This window comes from Ichthyophthirius multifiliis (genome assembly GCF_000220395.1).
Source record: "Ichthyophthirius multifiliis unplaced genomic scaffold scaff_1120509251069, whole genome shotgun sequence".
Lineage (NCBI taxonomy): Eukaryota > Ciliophora > Oligohymenophorea > Hymenostomatida > Ichthyophthirius > Ichthyophthirius multifiliis.
Window position 1 is genome coordinate 2283 of NW_004086233.1, and position 23849 is coordinate 26131.

Genomic DNA, 23849 nt, shown 5'->3' on the forward strand with positions numbered 1-23849 from the left:
CATTTAACTTTTTTTTATATATATTAATATTAAATACAGAATCAAAAGAACCTTTACATTTATGTATTAGTTCTAAATATTTAGATGTATATTGGACTTGTTGTGTATTAGTAGAAGATTTATTAAAAAAATTTATTTAGAATATAATTAATTTATTTAATAAGATAATAATAACTAAGAAATAACATAAATTAAGAAAATAGAAAATATAAACTAAAACTAAAAATAAAAGTAATTATATATAAAAAAACAATAATCTAAATATTAAAAAGTTACGAAAATCAATAAGAAACTTAAAAGTAAAATTAAAAACTTTCTGATAATCAAAATAATATAGTCCAATAATAATAATAAAGTATATATATAATATTTATTTATTTTTTAAATTAACAACAACAACAAAAGTACAAGAATAAAACAATTAAATATTAGAAACATAAATAAAAGATAAAATGAGTGAATAAAATATACTTTTATTAGTAGAATAAAGAAAAAAATCAAAAAAATAATTGAATTTCCTAGAAACAGATTAAATTAAATGTCCATAAAAAATAAAAGGAGTTATATAAACTGATTAAAAAGGGGAAAAAGGAAAAAAATAAGATGTGACTTACTTGAAATAATAATAATAATAACCATAAGGAATAAATAATGAAGAAAACAAACTGATAAACGACGACTAAAATAATTAAAAATAGATTTGATATAAAAAAAATTCTATAAGAAAAAATCTAAATTAATTAATTTAAAATAAGAAAAAAATAATTTTGAAAAAAATAAAATAAAAAAAATATTTATTTTTTTCTTTAAAAAAAAAAAAAAAAAAACTCAATTATTTATATTTATAAAAAAAATTAAATTTTATTTAAAATTTTTTTTTCATTAATATTAAAAAAAAAAGATGTAATTAATAAATAAAAATAATTATTTTATATTATAAAAAAAACAATAAAAATTTAAAAAAATATATATTAGTATTTTTTAATATATAATTATAAGAAAAATTTTTATGCCTTTTATTTTCGTAATTTTTATTATATTAAAATTTTGTTTATGTATAATGTATATATTAATTATATTAAATAAAATAATTTTATTAAATATAAATATTATAGGAAATTATAATAATATTTAAAAAATAAAATTAAAAAATTATATATAAAAATATATAAATTATATAAAATATTAAAATAAATAGACATTTATTTTTTCTCTAATAAACAAATTTTACAATTTTTTTGTTATTTTTAAATTATAAATAAAATAAAAAATTATTAAATTATAATTAAAAATTTATAATATATATATATGAATGATGAACATATAAAATAAAAGAAATAATTTAAAATATTTATTGTAAAAGATAAATATACATATAATTTTAAAATCATGTTTATAATTAAAAATATTTTATTTATATATAAAAATTTATTAATATATATATATATATATATATATATATATATATATATATATTTATATTTTTTATATAATTTATTTAAATATTTCTATATTATTAATTATTTTTTATATTTTGTTCAATATTTTAAAAAATTATTCTCGCTTTTTTTTTATATAAATATCTTACATATTTATTATTTAATTATAAAAATAAAATTAAATACAATATGAATACAATATTATTTTTTTATATTAATTATAAAAATCAATTTTTTTTTTTTTTTATTCTTTTTAAATAAAACAAATAATAATTATATATTTATAATATAATTAATCATTCTTATTTTTTAACTTCCTCTTAAGTTTTTAATTATTCTTTACCTTAAGATTCTTCATATAAGAACAATTCTTTAATTTTCCCATCTAAAAGTCCTTTAAAAGCAACTGAAAGTGTACATCCTGGTACTAAAAACAACAAGGCTGGCTGAGCATGATTAAAAGCAACCATAACAATGAAAGTTGTAACAATACCAACTATATATCCTCCAAAGCACCAATTAAAATACGGAGTAGCCGCTTTATTTACATCTCCTTTTGCCACTTTATCCTTCAAAGCTTAATCTATATCATACTTAAGTGCCAAAGCAACAAAAACACCTGGAATGACAATATCTCCAAGTCCCAACATAGACTATTTAGGAGGAGAAGCATCCCAATCATAAACAAAAAGTAATTTAATTGGAGCATCAAAGCTTTTAGCAACTGTAACCATGACATCAGTTCCATACACCCAGAAGATATCATAGAAAAAGAGTCCCCACATCAATATAAACCCTACTTTAAAATTAGGAAGTACTAAACTTGTTATTCCCATTATAGAAAAAGCAATTCCAAATAGATTATTAGATATCCAATGTCTAGAAAAGATATAAATAATAGTCGGAGGTAAGGCTAAAAGGAAACTAAAAAAGGCATTATAGGTAAAACAAAAGTTTATTTCTTTCCAAAAAATCTTCATTTTTTTATTAATTAAAAAATTCTTATTCATTTTCTCACCAATTTTAGGTAAAAAACTCATTGGAATTTCTATCATTTAACCTAAACAAAATACACCCAAAAACATAAAATGAGTAGTAAAAATTAAACTCAATATATCTTTGTCTATCAATTTATATAATATATATAATCCCAATAATACTCCACTGCCGTATATAGGGAATTATAAAGCATCTTTTGTGTTTATTTGTTCTTATTCAGATTCTAATTGAACATCTCGTGTTATTTTGTTACTTTTGGCATTTTATGATACTCGAAATGAGAGATAACTACCAATGTATACACAACTTATTGCATTTAATACTAATTAGACTACTGCCGGAATGCTTGTGAGAGATGCTAATATGTGAACTAAGATTATTATAGTAGAATATATAAGAACTTATTTTGGTTTTACTACTTATTGTTACATTTTTTTATTTTTTTAAAAATATGTTTTATTTTGTTTTGTTTAGTTTTTTTTAAAAATAAAAGATTTTTTAAAATTTTTGATAAAATGTAAAAATTAAAACGTGTGAATTTTCTAATTATAAACATTATTTATTTTAAATAATAATTCAAATATTACTATATTATAATTTTGTAGTATTTTTTTTTTTTTCAAAACTAAATTATTAAAAAAATTATGCAAACAATTGGACATTTTATTTACTAAATTAAATATAAAAATTTTAAATAAAACAAGAATAATATTAAAATAAATTAATATATATATATATATATATATATATATATATATATATATATATATATATATTTTATATATTCATTAATTTATTTGTATTTAATAATATAATATTTAAATAAAATTGATATTTTTTTGAAGGTTATTAAAAATATACTTATTGAATTATAATGAATAATTTAAATAAAAGTTATAAAAGATTATAAAATTATTATAATTATTTACATATTTTAATATATACATTTATATAAAATTATATTAATTATTTAATTTTTTACAATTACAATTTATCATAAAATTCTTTTTAAAATTAAAAATCAATTCTTATAAATATCAAGTTTATTTATTTAGTTTAAAAAATTTAAAAAATATTAAAAGATATTTATGTTTTTTTATAAATAAATAGAATTCATAATAAAATATAAATATATTATACATTAAAAGATTTTTTGTAAAGATAACAAAAAAAATAATTTATATAAACTAAATAAAAATTAACTATTTTATTTTATCTTTTAATAAAAATAATATATTTTAATATATATTTATATATATATATATATATATATATATATATATATATATAAATAAAATTTAATTTATTCTCAATAAAATAAATACTTATAAAATTAAAAGCAAATAATTATAAAAAAAACAATAATATTTATTTTTATTAATAAAAATAAATTCCTTAAAAAAATAAAATGAATTATAATTTTAATATTATATAATCTAAAAAACCAAAATATTATAACAATTTTCAATACTAAACTTAATCTAACCTTAAAAAAAATCACTAAAACAGTATTAAAAAAAATATTTAAACATATATAAAAATAAACATACAAGCAAAAGCCAAAAATATAATGCTACAATAATATTCTTCTGATAATGAATATAAAAGTTCCATAAAAACTGAAAATACTACAAAAACAAGTCTATTAAACTCAATAAACATTTTTTAATTACCAAAACTTAAAAGCGAAACCCTAATAGATTAAAAAAAATTAAAATTAAGCAATATATTTATTCGCAAAACCATAAATTATTAACGTAAAACTCTTTCTAAAATAATTAATCCTTTAGTTGCTTTAATACCAGAATCAGAAAATTAATAAAAGTTAAAAAATACAAAAAAAAATTATTTTACATTAATAAGAGAAAACAAAAATAATTTTACTAATTTAATGAAATTAAATGCATAGGCAATTTAATAAAAAAAAGAAGAAAATATAAATTCATTTATATAATAAGAAAACATACCTAAAATAAACAAAACGAAAATTTCATTAAAAAAAAATAGGATTTGTAAAATGTTATTGTTATAATACACATTAAGGTATACAAAAAATGAATATTTATATATATATATAAATATATATAATTATTAATATTTATAAATATATTTTATTTATATTTATATTTATAGGTCTTGTTAGAAATTATAATGAGGATAGAATTACTATAGTATTAAATGCACCTAAACCTCAAAATAAAGATATTAAATAATGGCCTAATGTATCTTTTTTTTCTATTTATGATGGTCATGGTGGTAGTAATTGTGCAGATTTTTTAAAGGAATAATTACATAATTATGTAATATTTTTTTATTAAAATTAAAATAAAATTAAAAGATTTTAAAAGATGAACATTTTCCTTAAAATCCTAAATAAGCTATAATAAATGGTTTTAAAAATGCCGATGATTATTTTCTTAATAAAGCTGAAAATTCTAATTAATTAGATCGTTCTGGGTCTTGTGTTATTCTATTAATGATTTTAAGTATTAAATATAAAATAACAAATAAATATTATTATTATTTAGATGATACACTATATATTGCAAATTTAGGAGACTCGAGGGCTATTTTAAGTGCTAATAATGGAAAAGATATTATTTCTTTAAGTACAGATCATAAACCAAATAATCCTGAGGAAGAAAAACGTATACTATCTAATGGTGGTAGAATATATTAGTGAATATTTAAATAAAATAATAATATAACTAATATATTTTATATATATATATATATATATATATATATATATATATATATATATATATATATATATATATATATATATATAATTATAATTATAAATATAAATATTATCATCCATATTTTAGAAGACAAATCCCTTTTATGTAACCAGGAAGTACTTCATAATATATATAAGGCCCTCATAGAGTATTACCAGGAAGATTATCAGTATTTTAATATTATTTTATATTTATTTTTAAATAAGAAAAAAAAAAAAAAAAAAAATTTTTTTTTTTTTAAACAAAAATAAAGGTTTCAAGAACTATTGGTGATGTAGAAGCTAAATTGAAAAAATATGGGGGAAACTCTAAAGTAGTTTCTAGTGAACCGGAAGTATAAAGTTGCTAAATTTAAGGAAATTATGATTTTATAATACTTGGATGTATATCTTATATAAAAAAAATAATAATTTTGTTTTTTATTTATTTAATAGGTGATGGAGTTTTTGATAAGTTAAACAATTAATAGTGTATAGAATTTGTTTGGAGTAAAACTTAAGAATTAAAGAATAATTAAAATTATAATCTAAGTGAAATTTTCGGATAAGGAATCGAATATTTAATGAAATAATGTTTTTTATATAAAAGCTTTGATAATATAAGTTTAGTTGGAATTTGTTTTAAAGAATTTCTGGATTTAAATAAATGAAATATAATAATATATATTTGTTATATATATAAATATGTAATGTTTTTGTTATATATTTTAATTTTGTAAAATTATAATTTTTTTTTTTTTTTTTTAATAAAAAATTATGTTTAATAGAGTAGTATTTTTATATTTATATAAAATTTAAATTTTTAATTATATTAAAAATAATAAATAATAATATAAAATGATTATTATTATTATATACACAAATAAATTATTTATTTATTGAATTTTAAATGATTTTTTTTTACATTTTCATATAAATAAAAAAGCTATAAATTCATATATTTGAATACAATATAAAATTTATATATAAACTAAGTTATTAGAAAAAAATAATAATAATATCCTATTCTTCAATACATATATATATATATATATATATATATATATATATATATATATATATATATATATATTTTTATATATATATATATATATTTATCTAATTAATATGAATAAATAATGTATAATTAAAATAGTACATAATATCAGCATACAACATAAAATTATATAAAAGCCAACTTAAATTGATATATAATAAATATATATATTTATAATATGATATATTTATTATTTTTATTTTTAATATTTTATATAATATATGCTTTTTAATCTTTAATTATTTATTGAAATAATTTATTAATTAGATTAATAATAAAAAGCTATATTTCTTTTTCTTAATATATGCGAAAATAATAAAATATATATTTATTCTTATAAATTAAACAAAAAAATTTTATATAAAATATTGTATAATCAAGATATTATAGTATTCTCGTATATATATATATTTCAATACCACTTTACATACTTCTGTTTTGCTCTTAATTTGCAGTATGCATACTTATATTTGCTTATTATCATAGTGTGCATTCTAGGATCTTAATAAATTTGCAAGTATGCATAATGTATTATAAAAAAAGCAAATAATTTTTTGTTTATATTTAAAAGAGAATATTAATATGTATAGTATAATTATATAAAAAATAATATGAATTCCATTTTATATTATTAAAAAAAATGGAAGAAAATTTAATTACTAAGACTTAAAATTATATTATTATAATTTTAAATTTTAAAAAATCGTATTTTTTATCTTATAAATATATTTATATTATAAAAAAAAACTGATATAAATATAAATAAAATAATTTAAAAATATAATATAAAACTATGTTTTATAAAAATTTTATATTTATTATTATATTTTTAATATTTATTTTTATATAAATATATGTTTCTAGTAATTTATAATATAATTTTTTTTTTCTTTTTCTTTTTTTTCTTTTTTTTTTTTAAAAAAAAAAATGTCTCTTATTTTTTTTCTCTAAAAACAAAAAAAAAATGGAAAATAAAATTTAAACTTTACTTAAAATTATTATTATAATATAAAATTGCATATTCAATAAAATTTTATGATTTTTTATAAGAAATAAAATGAAAATAAAATTATAAAAAATTATTTTAATAAGATTAGATTTTCATTTGAAATGTACAAAGGATAAATATAATTCTTATTAATTTTAACTTTTTAAATTATAAAATTATTAATTAAATAAAAAAGAAGTTCTTTAAAATATAATATATATACGTATAATTTATTTTTATTTAAATAATATATGTTTATAAAAATAAAACTAATATATAAATCAATATAGGCTATTAAAATATTATTTTTACAAAACTTTCATTAAATAAAAAACGCTATTTTATTTTAAATGAAATTAGTTAATTATTTTTTCCTTTATAAAAAATAAATTATTAAATTTATAAAAGAATTAAGTTTTAAATTATTTTATTTAGAACAACAAAAAATAAAAAAAAATATCTATATTATATATATTTTTTTTTTTTTAATATAATAATTTATAATTTATAAAATAAAAAAAATTTATATATATTATATTTTTTATATTAAAACATTATTTATTTCGAAATATTTATTAAATAAAAATATATATATATATGTATATTATAAAATTAAACATTATATATATATTTTTTTTAATTAAACATTATATATAAATAAAATCAAATATATCATAAATTTATATTTATATATTATTTCTTAAATAAAAAAAAATATCAAAAATAAATTTTAATATTCATATATTTTTCTATTATAATATCCATAATCTTCTATGAAATGTTTACATCCCTCATATAAACTTTAAAGTTGATTCCTTTTTATACAATTTTATCAATCTAATCAAAAGCTATTCTAAAATTCTAATCATTGATCTAACTTCCTCCAAAATCCACAACTAAATCTTTCAAATTTTAAAGCTTCTGAAAAATACATTCCAAAAATAATCCTATATCTTCCACTAATAAATGATTTTTATAAAAATTCATTTACAAACTTTCCAAATTCCCTAATAAATTAAACATTTCCTCTATTTCCTCAAATCTTATATCCCCGACCCTATTTTCCGAAAAATTCAAACTAATTTTTTTCAACCTGTTCATTTTCTTAAACACATTTTTTAAATAAAAAAAACTTTCTTTTTCCAACATATTATCCCCTACACTAATAAAAAGCTCCTCTAAATAAATTAATCTAGAAACTCCTTAACAAACACCTTCAAACCCTGTTTTTTGAAAATAACTCTTCCCTAAATTAATATGTAAAACGTTCAAATTTAATAATTTCCTTAAAGAATTTCCCAAAAGTTCACCTCCTCCACAGTTTATTAAATTATTTTCTAAATTTAACTTAAAAATCTATAATATTGGTAAATTCTCGATACTTGAACTAATTAATTAACCCCCGTTTTCAGTTATATTATTCGATTATATATCTATATATAAAAAAAATAATTATTTCTTATATTCTAAGCTTTTAAATATCTAACCAACACCACTTGAACCTATATATAACTTTAAAAATATAGTTTTTTTTTTTTTTTTTTTTCTATAATTTTTTTTATATTAAAACTCAAAAAAAAAAAAAAAAAAGATCAAATAAATCCATTTTTTTTTGTAAAAAAAAAAAAAAAATTGAGTTTTTTTTTAAAAAAAATTATAAAAAAAAAAGCTAAAAAGCATTTTTTTTTTTTTTTAAAAAAAAAAAAAAAAAAAAAAAACCTATTTTATTATTTGATAAAAATAATGTAAAATCTCTAATTTTTTCAAATTTTTATATTGTTTAGGCTATTTTTTCAGCTCCCTATTCACAAATTTAATTTTAACTTAAATTTAATTTCAATATAGATATATTTTAATTAAAGGAAACTAAACCTTCCATTAACGGACGAATTCCTTCATATTTTAACTTACTTTCTGCAAAAGAAACTGATAAATTATTTATATTATTATTTTCGGAGATTATTTGGAGTATTTTTCCATATGCTTCCGGAGAAATATTCGATCTATCAAAAGTTATGTCTAAAGAGGTTAGTTTTGGTAAAAATTTAATCACATAAGCTGTATTAATGACACTTTCCTCCGAAAAAACAACATTAGTGAAATTCAATTTAATATTTTTGGTATTTTCTAATCTAGTCAAGCCTATATTAATGTAATTTAATGAATCAAAATCTAAATTAGAATAAGAAATATCCACTGTCATATTGATTATTACATTTCCTTATTAATACATTTATTTCTAGAAATCCATCGAAGCTTTTTATGGGTGTTTTATTTAATTAGGATATAAAAATTGATATGTTGTAGGATTAATTTATTTTAAAAAATAGTGTATTTGAATATATCTAGTGTATATAATAAAAATATTTATTGATATGCCTATTCCTATTATTCCCCATATTAAAATGTCTTTTATTTTTTTGGATTTTCGGCGTATTTTTAAAGCTTCATTGGGTTTAATTGTTTCCATTTTTTTTTTTTTTTTATTTTTAAAAAAAAAGATATGTTTAATTTTTTTTATTGTTTGTTGTATTTTTTTTTTTTTTAAGTGAAAAAAATTAAATTGTTGAAAAATTTTCTTTGGTATTTATAAATACAAATAAACTAATATTATTTTATATATAAAGATTTTATACAATATTATATAATTATCATTAAAATATATAATAGTAAATTTTTATATATATATTTTATTATATTCTTTATTTATTCTTTATATTATGTCATTTTAATATGAATAATAAAGTAATTTTTCTCGAATTATTATTTTTAAATAATATAATCATTCATTTAATTAATAATATAAAAACATATAAAACAAATATTATTATATAATTATATATTTTTCTATTAAAGAAAAAGAAAAAAGAAAATAAAAAGTTTTCCTTATTTAAAAAAAAATAAAAAAATTAATTAAAATAAAATAAATATTAAATTAATTTTTTTAAAAAAGAAAAATTTTAATTGTATAAATTGTGTTCTTATTAAAAATCAGAATTAGAAATGAATGAATCTATATAAATAGGATTATTAGACTAAGAAAACGTAAATAATGCAATAATAGAAAAATAGAAAAATTAATCAAGCTAAACAGATAAAGATTGGTAATAAATAATAAAAAAGAGCAAAAGAGAAGTTAAAAATAACCCAATAGACTAATATAATTATTTAATAGACTAATATAATAATAATATAAATATGTAAGATAAAAAGAAATTAGATTATTTAAAAGAATCAATAAGTTTTAATATAATCTATAGTTTAATATTTGAATATAAGTTTTTAAGTAATTTATTTTTCTTATTTTTACCAGGATTTAATTTAACTTTTTTAATAATACATTACATTGCAATATTAAATAATAAAAATAACTACAAAATATATTTAAATAACTAAAAATAAGTAAAAAATGTATTCAAAAAAATGATTTTTAATGAGGAAACATGCTAAAATTATAATTAAAATCTAAAATATTTCGAAATATCAATATAAGGTATAATAATATATATATATTTTCATTAAAAAAAAAAAAAGATTTATAATAATTTTCTTTTAATTATGATGATATAGAATTTATAAAAGAAAGACAAGAAAATGGTAAAATTAAATTTATGGTTTATAATTCAATGTTTTATAAATATAATATTGATTATAAAAGAATAAAAACAAAATTTAAAACAAATTTTATTTAATATGTATTATTTACAGGTGTAAACCTTTTTATATTATCTTATATGATTTACAAGTATAATGTAAATGTATGAAATAAATAATAATTAAATAAATAAATAATAAATAAATAAATAAATAAATAAATAAATAAATAAATAAATAAATTAATAAATATAAATTAAATAACATAAAATTATTTCAAAATGGTTACAATTCTCCTCTTTTCCATTCCCCAATTATTTTTCTTCCATTACTTTCATTTTAGGTTCCCCTTCCATGTCTCAATCCATTTTTAAAATTTCCTTCATATTTATTTTTATTACTTTAAGTATATTCTCCTTTTAAAATAAAATATTTTTTTTTAATTTTACATAACAATTTATATTAAATAACCTTATCCATCAAAAAGATCATTTATAAAATCTCCGAAATATCTATCTCCTTTATTGAATTCCAGTAATCCTACACCGTGTTTCTTTCCATTTTTCCAATCTCCTTCATATTTATGTCCTCCTAAAAACCTTTTATTTAAATAAATAAATGTATTTAATATATTAATTATATATATTAAAATAACATTTAAAGAATATTAATATATATAATATATTTTAATTTTATAATTTTTTATATATAATATATATATATTATAAATATACCAATATCTTCCAAATCCATTTATTATATCATCTTCAAAAAATCCTTCATATTTTTCTCCTGTCTAATAATAATAGCAACCCCAACCGTCTTTTACATTATTATTATCATCATATTCTCCTTCATATAAATCTCCATTCGTATATTTTATTCTATATTCTTTTTAATTCCATTTATTTAATCTAAGATATTCTCTATCTGTTTCTATTAATAAATATTAATTTTCGTCTTATGTGGTTTATTCTGCTTATTCTGTATTCTAATAATATAATAAATACAAATATTGTTCATTTTAAAATTACAAATTCTTCTATCTAATCATCATTTTAATCTTCTTGATTGTATTCTTCTTCTTTTTCTTATATTTCTTATTAATATATTTCATATTCTTGTTCATAAATTTCTTCTTCTTATTATTCGCCTTTTTATTTATACATTTATTATTCTTTTTAAGTATATTCTAATTATTTTTAATTATTTTAAATGTTTTATTTTTATAACTCCTCTTCTAAATCATATTCATCTTAATATGTTTCTGATTTTTCATCTTATTAAGAATTTTCTTTTTAAATATTTATATTTTACCATTACTCATACATTAATTGAATATTTTATAAAATAGTATCACTTCTTAATATATTATTATTTTTCTTTTCACAAATATTCTCCTTATTTGGACAATTAAATATTTAATTTTATTTATATTATTAAAAATCTTAATTTTAAATATCTTCAAAAATTGTTTTATCTGTTTCTCCAAAACCCTAATTTTATTTTTTTGGGGAATCTTCTTTTTTGAAAACAGGTTTTGATTTTGGAACTTTATATTCGTTTTTTATTTATTAAATATATTTTAACATATCTTATTCTAAAAGATAATCTTCTTAAGTTTCTTCCATTTTTAATTTTTTTTTTTTTTTAAAAAAAATAAAATAAAATAATATTTATGTGTAATTAATAATTATTTAATATTATTATTATAATTTTATAAAGTTTTTATTTTATTATATAATATATAATATTTAAATTTTTTTTTTTTAAAAAAAAAAAAAAATTAATAATTTTTTATATTTTAAGAAATATATATATTTATTTTTATTATTTTTAAAAATAGTTTAAAATTATAATATTTATATTAATATAAAATTATAAAATATCATTTTTTTTAAAGATATTTAAATTTAATTAAAAATATTAAAAATTTAATGCATAATAAAAAAATATCACACGAAAAATTCAATAATTTTTTTCAAATAAATTTTATTTTATTATAAATAAAAATAAATAGTTCTTATCAAAAAAATCATTAATATTTTTTTTTTTTTCTACTTCATTTATTAAAATCATTACTTTATGTATTTAATAGTAGGAAAAATAACATTTTTTTTATTAATATCCTTTGAAATAATTTAAATAGGAACTTCCTTTATACTTTCAGGCAATTATTGTCCAGATTCATGTTCATAAGCTTCAAAAGGATTCATTTTAAGAACTCTAAAAAAAAAAATATTAAAAAAAAAAAAAAAAAATTACTGGCAATTATCACAAGAATCAATAGGATTATTTTACCAAACTAGAACATTATTTATTAATAATTAATAAACAGTAATTTAGTATTATTCTTTAAGTTAAATTAACAAACTTTCTAAAGTAATGTTTTATTCAATCCTTATTTTATACCAATCATTAAATGCTTTTAATAAAAGTATATATATATATATATTTATATATAAATATATATATTTTTATATATATATATATACATTTAGAAAATCATATATATATTTATAATTACGTTAAGGAATGTAGGCTTAATATTCAGGATTTATTTCTTTTATTAAAGCTTCTTACGGTGTGTAAAAATAAAATTAATTTTATGTAAGATCAAACTAAAAATTTCTTAAATCTTTTAAATCTTTTTGCATTGCAAGCATGTATAATTACATTGATGCTACACTTGTGATAATAGATTAAGTAAAAAGAGATCTTCTATTCATTTCAAACGCTATATTTTCTACTTTATATTTCTATATTTTTTACAAACCATATTAAGCACATCTTAAATTAGATGCACTTTCTAAAAATTCAATATATTTTTCTCTAAAAAAATCATCATCACTATCAAATAAAGTCAAATTAAGTTAAAGTTAAGTTTCTGGTTTAGAACAATCTTATATAAGTTAATCTATTATTAAGTCTTAATTATCTTCTATTAACTATATTTTATTTTGTATAATATATAAATATGTAAATAATATATTTATACTATATACTAATATTTATAATATTTTTAATTTTTACTTTTATCCAAAATCTTTGTTATTCAAAATCTCCTGTATAATATTTTTCTAAAATTTTAATTAAATTTTCTTCTCTCATATCTTCCTCAGTTGTTTCCAAATTAAACATATTTACAAACATTTTTGTTGTTGATGTTATAAATTAAACTATTTATCGATTGCTACTTGAATATTAAAATATTTAAGGAATCCTTTTATAACCAACCCAAAATTATTCATCTTCATATTTTTCGTTAGGCATATTTTGTTTTAATAATTATACAATTTTATCGTTAAATTACATCTTTATTATATATTTATTATATACATATTATTATTATTTTTTTACATCAAATATTTCTTTTGACAATTAAACTAAATCATGTAAATTTAATTCTGTATTTATTTAGAGAAGTTTATCAAAGAAAAATAACTTTATTAAATTTTAATTAAAATAAATATCTTTGTTTTGTTTTTTTACTTTCATTTAAAAATTAGTATTTGTTTTGAATAGATTTTTATACTAATTTATATATTATTAAGGATGCTATAAATATTATTTTAGATCTCTAAAATTCTCAACAAATATTTAATCAAATAACTCTTTAGCCCAAATAATGCTATGAATAGGTAAATAAGGAAATTTTTGTATTACGTCTTTATCAAAATCATATTTTCCAGAAGAATAATTAATTTTTTAGATATTTAAAGGTTATGTATTATCAGGAATAGATAAATGAATATTTCCCTTTTTATCATATAATTAATAAGTTTCTTTAATAGTTAATTTATATAAATTACTTTTAATCCATTTAAAGATTAATCAATTAAAATTTTATCAAACCATAAAGATTTATCTTATAAATATTATTTAACAAATATTTTATCTGTACAATTAATTATAATATCGACTTTTTTTTTATTTAATTTTATATTAATATGTTAATTAAAATTATGTGTATGTATTTATTATTTTTTACGATTTTTCCAAAATATATCTCCTAAATAAATATCAGAAGACTTATCTGCGTTTTTATTAATTTTAAGAACATTAGCATTTTTATTTATATTTAATATATTTTTTTCTACAATGTCAACTTTAATTTGATTTAAAGAAGATTCCCTATATAAATATATATTTATTTAAATATAAAAAAAATATACGTTATCCATTAATGATGATTTAAATTAAATTTCTTAAAAATTCCTTAATCAATCACTTTCAAAACACCTTAATCATCAGTACATGCTCCCATATTAATTAAATTTCTAGCCATTTCGCAACCATTAGAACCAGCTCCAAAAAGAGCAATTCTTAAAATAAATATAAATAAAAATATATAAATTAATAAATATATATATATATATATTAGTATTATTTCAATAAATATTTATATTATTGATTTATTTATTTTTTCTTTTTTTATTTTTGTTAATAATTTAAATATTTATTATTTATATATAATTATTTATTATTTTTTTAAATATTTTTAATAAATTATAATTAAATTAATTAAAATTTTATATTTATTTTACTTATAATTTTAAATTCTTTTTTAAGCTTCTATACCTATAAGTGCTATTTATTCAAAAAAAGGGTCATCTTAATATTATTTAATATCTTAAAAGCTAATATTATCTTTTGATTTACATTCAAGAAAATCAAGATGTACAATTTAAAAAATAGGTTCATATTTTCCACAAAAAGATAGTATTTCTTTAGAAATAACAGATGCCCAAAAAGTCGACATTGGATAGAATTCTAATGTGCAATATTTGCATAACTCTTCTACCAATTTTATATTTACTTCTTCTTTATTTTCATAAAGATCTATGAAATTTTAAAGTTCCTCACCTTCGCATAAAAGAGATGGTAATTTTTCGTATTTTTCGAAATAATTTAAAAGAGCTTTCCAAAAATAATGTAACATTTTCGAATATTTATATTCTTTATTAGATATAGGAGTAATATTTTACTTATTATAGTCCAAAATAGTCTTTAAACTTTCAAACTTTAACCTCTTTGGTACTTTAACTAATTAAGCGAAACCTCCTTTTGTATATTTTTAAAAATGAGAAGTATCTTCAATTGTAAATGAATATTTGTCTAATACTTTTATCGGTCTTGGTTCTTAACCATTAATCTTTTTTTTATATTTTTGTTCGTTAATTAATTAAAAAAATATATATATAGAAAACAAATTGTTACCTCATACATTCCTTCGACTTCAGTAATACATACAAAATCACCTTTTTTTTTAAAAAAAAATATATTAAATATATAGTTTTTTTTTATTATACCTGTAAAAAATTTATGAGGTTATTAATTTACTAAAGTAACTTCTCCTGGATTTGATTTAGTGATATTTTATATCATAAAAGGATAAATATCTTCACCGTTTCTATCATAGAGTTTATAATTTAAACCAAAATCAACAAAAGCAGTTGCAAATAAACCAAAATTACATGCAAGAATAAACCCGATATTATTCTATCTGCATAATTAATTGATTTGTATATATTAAGATAAAGGAAGGATTTCTGTTATTATTATAATATTAATATTTTTTATTATTTATTCGATTTAAAAATCTTCTATTATGCTTATTTTACTACTTTTTGAAATACTTTATAATGTTTATTGGACTGACTTTGATAAATTTATGTCTTTATCGTACAATTTAATATGCTCTACAGTAAAAAAGATGGCATTTTTTGCTATTTCTGTACCTAGCTTTTGTTAATTTTTTTATTAATATTATTAATTTTGTATTTTTTTACTTTTTTTAAACCATATATTAATATATGTAATTTCTTCAACTTTTATACTACTTAATTTCCAAACATTGAAATATCTTAATTAAAATTTTCTTTATTTTAAGAATTTTCAATATTATTATCATATTCTTTTTCCATTTTTAATTAAAAATAAATATTAATTATATTTATTTTATTTTTCTCTTTTGTAAAATGTAAAAATAATAAAAAAAAAAATATATAAATATATATATAAGTTAAAAAAATTATTTAAAGTATTATATAAAAATAATATTAAAAAAATAATAAATATATATATATATATATATTATATATATTTTATATATTTTATATATATTTATTATATTTCTTAATATATTATAATTATTTATATATTTTTTTATATATATTAAAAAAATAATTATATTTTAATTTATATATTTTTTTACAACAATTTTATATAATTTATATATAAGTTGTCTTTTAATTATCTTTTTTATCTTAAAAATTTAAAATATATTATTTTTATCAATATAAATTTTTATTTACATAAAAATAAAATAAATAATTATCAATAATCTATAAAAAAATTAACCATATATATCTATAATATTTAATTATAATTCTTTCAAATAATTTATTCCATAAATAAAAAAATATTTATAATAAAAAAAAAATATGCATACCAATTATTCTGACTTTTCACTTGAATAAATTTTATCTAATACTGATTATTCAATCAAGAAAACTAAAATAATCTGTACTATTGGGTAAAATAATAAAAAATATATTATTTTTTAAAAAAATAAAAAATATACTATTTTTTAAAAATATAAAAAACAGACCATCTTGTTTATAGCATGAAACATTATTATAAATGCTTGACAACGGTATGAATATAGCCCGTTTGAATTTTTCTCATGGAGACCATGAAAGTCATGCTTAAGTAATAAAAAAGTTAAGAGAAGCCTTTAAAGAAAGAAAACATTTGCCTTGTGCCATCTTATTAGATACTAAAGGACCTGAAATAAGAACTGGTATTTTAAAAGACAAAAAAGTAACACTTGTAGCCGGATAAGATTTAGAAATAAGTAAATATTTATATTTAATATAATTTTTTATAATATTAAATTAGCTACTGATTATACATTTGCTGGAGATAATACAAAAATATCCTGCTCTTATAAATCTTTACCAAAATCTGTAAAAGTAGGAAATTAAATTCTTATTGCAGACGGTACTTTAGTATGTATTGTTAAAGAATTAAAAGAAGTAAAATAAAAAAAATCATTCAAATACAATATATATATAAATAAGGATGGAGTAATAGTAACAGTAAAAAATGGAATTACTATAGGCGAAAAAAAAACATGAACTTACCAGGTTGTATAGTAGATTTACCAACAGTAACCGAAAAAGATGAAGATGATATAGTAAATTTTGGTTTGAAACACGGAATAGATATGATAGCCTTATCTTTTGCAAGAAAACGTAAAATATATGCATATATATTTCTACAAAAAAAAAAATATATATATATATACAGCCGAAGATGTTGAATATGTACGTGATTTGTTAGGACCTTAAGGACAACATATAAAGATAATATGCAAAATCGAAAACCAAGAAGGTTTACATAACTATGAAGCCATCCTTAAAGTCACTGATGGCATAATGGTTGCTCGAGGAGATCTTGGAATGGAAATTCCTCCTCAAAAAGTCTTTGTAGCCTAAAAATGGATGATCAGAAAGGCCCTAGAAGCTGGATCTCCAATTGTTACAGCTACCTAAATGATGGAAAGTATGATTTAAAACCCTCGCCCAACCCGTGCTGAGGCTTCTGATGTTGCTAACGCAGTTTTAGATGGTACTGATGCTGTTATGTTATCAGGAGAAACTGCTAATGGATCTTTTCCTACTGCTGCAGTAGAAATAATGGCTCATATATGTAAAGAAGCAGAAGGATGTTATAATAATCATGATACTTTCTGGGCTAGAACTAAACATAAAGTAAATATATATTTTATTAATAATATATATATATTATTATCTTTTTAGAAAAGAGTTTGCTCTTCTGAAAGTGTTGCGATTGCAGCAGTTTAAGTTTCCTTTGAAATTGAAGCTAAAGCAATTATTGTTTTTACTACTTAAGGTGATATGGCTAGACTTGTGGCTAAATATAGACCTTCGGCTTAAATTTTAGCTGTTTCTACTGAAAATGGAACTATTAAGGGTTTAACAGTTAGTTTTGGAGTAAAATGCTTAAGAGTGCCTTCATTTTAGGGTATTTAAAAACTTATTGAGTATGCTATTTAGGCTTCAAAGGATTTCGGATATTGTTAGAGTGGAGAATAAGTTGTGGTTATTTAAGGTAGTAATGAAGAAGATCCTGATTAAGGTGATATTATGAAAATTTGTAATGTACCATGAATTTACTTTTTTAGAGAAATAAGGAATTTAAATAACTTTTTTTTACATGTTCCTTTTTTTACTTTTATTAGTTTTGTTTTTTAATTTATTTAAAAAAGAAATTAGAATTTAATTTTTTATATATAATTATTTTATTTTTAAAATAAAATCAAGAAAATAAAATAACCTTTTTTTTTTTAAAAAAAAAAAATATAACAAAATTTAAATTTTATACTTATATATATAAAAAAAAGAAATGATATATAAAAATAAACAAAATACAAGCTAGTCTCCATTTAGTAAAAGCAGAATTTAAAAATCTTAAAATACATCAAATTAATATACCTCAAATGTGACTAGAAAAAACTCTTAAACATCAAATTTCCAAGACCTTTAATTATTTAATGTAAAACATAAATAGAAATAAATAAATATATATATGTATATTTATATTATAAAAAAAAGAATAAATTTTATAATCGAGTATATTAAATAGATTAATAATATTAAATGAGAGAATAAATCGTATATATTTTTATTACTTTTTTTTTTTTAAAAAAAAAAAAAAATACATTATCAGAAAGAAAAAGAAATAAAGCAATAAGCTGAAAGCAAAAAAATAAGCAATAATTCATATAGAATTCTTGCTAAATAATTAGAAGAATAACTAGCATATATAATGGAACAAATAGACATAAAAAAGAAAAAAGCAATTACATTTGAATAATTAGGAAGAATTTTTACATTAACATAAATATTTAATATAATAGAATATGATGAATAATTTAATTGTAAAAAATAATATATATTAATTAAAATAAATATAAAAAAGTATCTAATTAAGAAATATTCTTTAGTAAAGATACTTTAGTAATATAAAGAAGAGATATTGAAGTAAAACCAAAAAAAAAAAAAAAAAAAGAAAAATATAAAATATAGTATATAAAAAGATGGAAATGCATGAATAAACATGGATAATATTGACAAATTACGAAAAATAAGCAGATATTATTTAATTAGATTTCACATTTACATTTTTTAGACTTCTTTTAGATCCTATATAATTAGGATTACAAGAGTTTTATCCTATTTTTGAAAATTATGTATTAAAATAATTCCCTAATTTTTATGAACAAAAGGAAATATATACAGGCGAATATTATGTACCATGGGATTTGAAATAATATGTAAAAAAATTCAAATAAATATCAATAAATAGGGTTGCTAATATGGGAATTTAAAATATAAAGCCTAAATTATAAGAAGAATTAGAAGAGTTTCCATTTAAGCCTTAAATAAACGAAAAATCTAAAGCATTAGATGAAATAAATAAATTAAAACTAAGTTAAAATTTACAAGTAGATAATATATTATTTGGTAATTATTAAAATATTATAATATAATATATATTTATATATAAAGATAAAATAAACACGCCAGAAAGAGTGCTTATTCTAAACTAAAAACATTAATAAGTTCAATAAAAAAAGCTAGAAATGTAAAAATAAAAAGAAGAATAAGTAAAAAAATTTAATTATAAAAAATAAAATAAATAAAGGAATTATAATAATGTACATTCATTCCATAATTAATTAATCGTTCTAAATCTCCTAATCACTCATAATCATAATAATATATAAATAATCAAGATAAAATATACGAAAGATTATTTTCATAAAAAACTATACAAGAATAAAAAATGTAATAACATAAGAAAATTATAGAATAAAAAAAACAATAAGAAGTTGATAATTAATGCACTTTTTAACCAAAACTAACTCCTTATTAAAAAATTTAACATAGTAAAAGTCCTTTAGGATTTGAAAAATCTATTGGAAGAATGAATGTTGGATATTAAAAAAAAGTTGAATTATAAAAGAAATTATAATTGTAATATATATACTTTTTATATATTATATATTTAAATTTATTATAAGTAAACCTTCTGGGGAAAATTATGAAAATAAACAAAGAGAAAAATTCAACCCTCCATAAATGTTACTTAGATAAAATAATCATTAAAAACCTTTTATTATTCTAGATATAGGTGTTAGTGCAGGAAAGTAAACAAAAATAAAACTAATATTTGTATTTAAAATAAACATTTAAAGAAACGGAAGAATAGGTATTTGTGAAGGGGATAATCCTGTTGTTTTAGCTAAAAATTTTGCAAAGACATTTTAATTAGATTAAGAGACGGAAGAAACTGTTTTAGAAATTATATAGGAATAATTAAGAATATATGAAAAAAAGAAACAGAAAGAATAAAATAAAAGTGACTATTTTATTGATTAAAGTTTTTCCTAAATTTCTTATTAATGAAAAAACAAAACAAAAAAACTAAATTATAAATCTATAAATAAATTTAATATTGTTTTAAATAAAAATAATAAATTTATTTAATTATACGAAATATATTTAAACAAAAATTAAATTAATATGAAATCTTTTTTATAAAAACATAAATATAAAATCCTAGCATTAACAGTTTCCCCTGCTATTTTAACATATTCAACCACATATTATTTATTTCCAGATTTACGTAATAACCAATATTAATTATTAAAGGCTTTAAATAGAACATGCCGTGTAGTTTATGCTGGTGCTAGAATGGCTTATATATATTAAAAAGTATATTAAACAAACAAACAAAACTATAATTAATTTATAAAATAAAAAGAACGATGATATTCCAATAGAAAAAAAACATGAAAAAGCCTCATTAATATTAAGAGATACATTCATAAAAAATGCAGGTTTATATTTAAAATTTGCACAATTATTATCTTCTGTAAATATTTATATTTAATTAAAAATATAAAATAAAAAAAAGCTTGATGTCATAGTTCCTTAAGAATATAGAAACAATTTCGAAACGTTGTGTCATGATTGTCCTTAAAGTTCATTCGAAAGTGTAAAAAAAACAATTGAAAGTTAATTAGATAAGCCATTACATGAAATTTTTTCATGTTAAAAAATAAATAAATTAAAGTATAATATACTTTTTTATTAAATATATACAGATTTTAATGAAAAGCCTTTAAAATCAGCTTCTATAGCCTAAGTTCATGAAGCTATTTTAAAAGAAAATGGTTAAAAAGTAGCCGTGAAAGTATAACATGATTGGTTAAGTTAATCTTCTAAAGGAGACATTAAATTAGTTCAAATGTATGTTAATATTGGAGAAAAGTTTTTCCCAGAATTTAAATTTAAATGGTTTTCAGATGAAATAGGTAATTTTTGTTTGTTTGTTTAAAAAAAACAAAAAAATATTTTATTTAAAAAAAAAAAAAAAAAATATAAGAATAAATACTTAAATAAGAATTAAATTTTTATTAAGAAATTGATAATGGGGAAAAAGCACGTGAATTATTAAAAAATAAAAAAAATTTATATATTCCTTAATATTATTTTGATTATTGCAGTGAAAAAGTCATTACAATGGAATATATAGATGGATTTCCAATAATGGATGTAAATCTTTTAAGAAAATAAAATTTTGATTTACAAAAAATAGCATTTATAATAAGTGATGCGTTTTCTTAAATGATATTTAATAATGGCTTTGTTCATAGTGATCCTCATTAGGGTAATTTACTAATTCGAAAAGTTTCTAATAATTTCAAAAGTGAAGATTAAGTAGTTCTTTTGGACCATGGATTGTATAAATAACTTACACCTACATTCCGACTAGCATATAGTAAACTTTGGAAGGCAATTATCGAATAAGATATATCTTAAATGGAAAAATCTTCATAAGAATTAGGCGTTTAAGAAGAATATTCAAAGCTTTTTGTTTCTATGATAACAAGTAGAGTATTTGATGACATAACGGATAAAAAAAAAGATGTAAAAGAAAGGCTAATAAGTCCAAAAACATAATAAGAAAGAGATAAAATCGTTACAAATGCAGCTAAACATCATAAAAATATTATAAAAGTTTTATAAGAAATGAACAGGTATTTTTTTAACATAAAAAAATAATATTAATTAATATAAAAATAAAAAAATATAGATCATTAATACTTTTATTGAAAACAACAGATTTTTTAAGAACTATAGATAATAAATTAGGAAACCCAGTTAATAATTTTGAAATAACAGTATTTAAATAGATTATAAAAAAAAAAATATTTAAAAATATATTTATATATATATAAATATAATTTAATTTTTATATTAATAATTTATTATATATAATTTTATTTAGTTATAGTATTGTTTTAATGAGATTTCAAATTAAGAATATTATCATTATAGTTTTTTTAAAAAATTAAGATTTCTTTTGGATTAAAAAATTGCTTATTTTAAATTATGGTTTTATAAATTATTTTATGCTTGACATTTTTCATTTTTTTTTTAAAAAATTATACACTTTATATATTATTATTTATTAATTTTATTTTTTAATAATTTTTTATATTAATCTATTTATTTTATATTTTTATATATTTACTTTTAAGATTTTATTTATATTTCATAAAAAAAGTATATATATATATTTACTAATTAAATATTTTATATTTTTTTAAAAAAATCCTTATATTTATATATTTATTATATAAACTAAATGTAATTTATTAGTTTAAATATTAATTATTTATAAAAATACTACAATTTCACTTAAAAATATTTAATTAATTTATAATGTTTTTTTTTTTTTAAAAAAAAAAAACCTTTTAAAAATTACATAAATAAAAATTATATAAAAAACTATATAAACCAAAAATAATAATGAAAAACCTTATAACTAATAAAATATAATATATTGAATAAGACACTTTGGCCGAGTGGTTAAGGCGGCGGCCTGCTAAGCCGTTTCCCTCTGGGAGCGTGAGTTCAAATCTCACAGGTGTCGTATTTTTTTTTTAAA

At 16.8% G+C, this 23849-nt stretch overlaps 3 protein-coding genes and 1 non-coding gene across 4 annotated transcripts, besides 39 other annotated features; 3 read left to right on the top strand and 1 right to left on the bottom strand. All coding sequences in view use genetic code 6, as the record gives it.

Annotated features, from left to right (window-relative positions):
- Nucleotides 1-129: 129 nt before the first annotated feature.
- Nucleotides 130-169: a microsatellite.
- Nucleotides 170-1070: 901 nt separating this feature from the next.
- Nucleotides 1071-1114: a microsatellite.
- Nucleotides 1115-1154: 40 nt separating this feature from the next.
- Nucleotides 1155-1193: a microsatellite.
- A 241-nt stretch (nucleotides 1194-1434) lies between these two features.
- Nucleotides 1435-1482: a microsatellite.
- A 1680-nt stretch (nucleotides 1483-3162) lies between these two features.
- Nucleotides 3163-3223: a microsatellite.
- A 120-nt stretch (nucleotides 3224-3343) lies between these two features.
- Nucleotides 3344-3442: a microsatellite.
- Nucleotides 3443-3667: 225 nt separating this feature from the next.
- Nucleotides 3668-3723: a microsatellite.
- Nucleotides 3670-3727: a microsatellite.
- Nucleotides 3680-3728: a microsatellite.
- A 197-nt stretch (nucleotides 3729-3925) lies between these two features.
- Nucleotides 3926-3979: a microsatellite.
- Nucleotides 3980-4496: 517 nt separating this feature from the next.
- Nucleotides 4497-4570: a microsatellite.
- Nucleotides 4507-4564: a microsatellite.
- A 587-nt stretch (nucleotides 4571-5157) lies between the features above and the next one.
- Nucleotides 5158-5229: a microsatellite.
- A 968-nt stretch (nucleotides 5230-6197) lies between these two features.
- Nucleotides 6198-6275: a microsatellite.
- A 102-nt stretch (nucleotides 6276-6377) lies between these two features.
- Nucleotides 6378-6408: a microsatellite.
- Nucleotides 6409-7024: 616 nt separating this feature from the next.
- Nucleotides 7025-7065: a microsatellite.
- Nucleotides 7066-7096: 31 nt separating this feature from the next.
- Nucleotides 7097-7134: a microsatellite.
- A 446-nt stretch (nucleotides 7135-7580) lies between these two features.
- Nucleotides 7581-7629: a microsatellite.
- A 2252-nt stretch (nucleotides 7630-9881) lies between these two features.
- Nucleotides 9882-9922: a microsatellite.
- Nucleotides 9923-10559: 637 nt separating this feature from the next.
- Nucleotides 10560-10621: a microsatellite.
- A 347-nt stretch (nucleotides 10622-10968) lies between these two features.
- Nucleotides 10969-11069: a microsatellite.
- Nucleotides 11070-11088: 19 nt separating this feature from the next.
- IMG5_137530 (ubiquitin-activating enzyme e1, putative) lies at nucleotides 11089-16726 on the bottom strand (the record flags this gene model as incomplete). The annotated part of the gene is made up of 16 exons (XM_004031757.1): nucleotides 11089-11215; nucleotides 11271-11398; nucleotides 11534-11790; nucleotides 11834-11952; nucleotides 12964-13025; nucleotides 13065-13104; nucleotides 13327-13747; nucleotides 13833-14114; nucleotides 14292-14558; nucleotides 14612-14721; nucleotides 14791-14933; nucleotides 14975-15124; nucleotides 15347-15954; nucleotides 16020-16060; nucleotides 16112-16544; nucleotides 16592-16726. Coding segments are annotated over 16 exons (3323 nt in total), but the record flags the coding sequence as incomplete, so codon positions are not given.
- Nucleotides 11897-11947: a microsatellite.
- Nucleotides 13238-13293: a microsatellite.
- Nucleotides 13238-13321: a microsatellite.
- Nucleotides 15135-15169: a microsatellite.
- Nucleotides 15249-15301: a microsatellite.
- Nucleotides 16727-16796: 70 nt separating the features above from the next.
- Nucleotides 16797-16853: a microsatellite.
- Nucleotides 16804-16905: a microsatellite.
- Nucleotides 16877-16934: a microsatellite.
- Nucleotides 16878-16978: a microsatellite.
- Nucleotides 16878-16979: a microsatellite.
- A 218-nt stretch (nucleotides 16980-17197) lies between these two features.
- IMG5_137540 (pyruvate kinase, putative) lies at nucleotides 17198-19127 on the top strand. The gene is made up of 3 exons (XM_004031758.1): nucleotides 17198-17337; nucleotides 17411-18058; nucleotides 18114-19127. Exons 2-3 carry the CDS (start codon nucleotides 17815-17817, stop codon nucleotides 18995-18997), a joined length of 1128 nt encoding a protein of 375 aa, XP_004031806.1. The 5' UTR covers nucleotides 17198-17337; nucleotides 17411-17814; the 3' UTR covers nucleotides 18998-19127.
- Nucleotides 17339-17407: a microsatellite.
- An 88-nt stretch (nucleotides 19128-19215) lies between the features above and the next one.
- Nucleotides 19216-19256: a microsatellite.
- Nucleotides 19257-20596: 1340 nt separating this feature from the next.
- Nucleotides 20597-20635: a microsatellite.
- Nucleotides 20636-21415: 780 nt separating this feature from the next.
- On the top strand, nucleotides 21416-23011 carry IMG5_137550 (hypothetical protein; the record flags this gene model as incomplete). Its single annotated transcript, XM_004031759.1, has 5 exons — nucleotides 21416-21607; nucleotides 21657-21767; nucleotides 21810-21945; nucleotides 22000-22209; nucleotides 22281-23011. The coding sequence occupies 5 exons, from the start codon at nucleotides 21416-21418 to the stop codon at nucleotides 23009-23011; spliced, it is 1380 nt and encodes a 459-aa protein (XP_004031807.1).
- Nucleotides 23012-23114: 103 nt separating this feature from the next.
- Nucleotides 23115-23191: a microsatellite.
- Nucleotides 23118-23184: a microsatellite.
- A 168-nt stretch (nucleotides 23192-23359) lies between the features above and the next one.
- Nucleotides 23360-23403: a microsatellite.
- Nucleotides 23404-23414: 11 nt separating this feature from the next.
- Nucleotides 23415-23500: a microsatellite.
- Nucleotides 23501-23656: 156 nt separating this feature from the next.
- Nucleotides 23657-23686: a microsatellite.
- Nucleotides 23687-23752: 66 nt separating this feature from the next.
- IMG5_137560 lies at nucleotides 23753-23834 on the top strand. Its single transcript has one exon. It is a non-coding gene; the product is annotated as a tRNA-Ser (tRNA).
- Nucleotides 23835-23849: the final 15 nt, after the last annotated feature.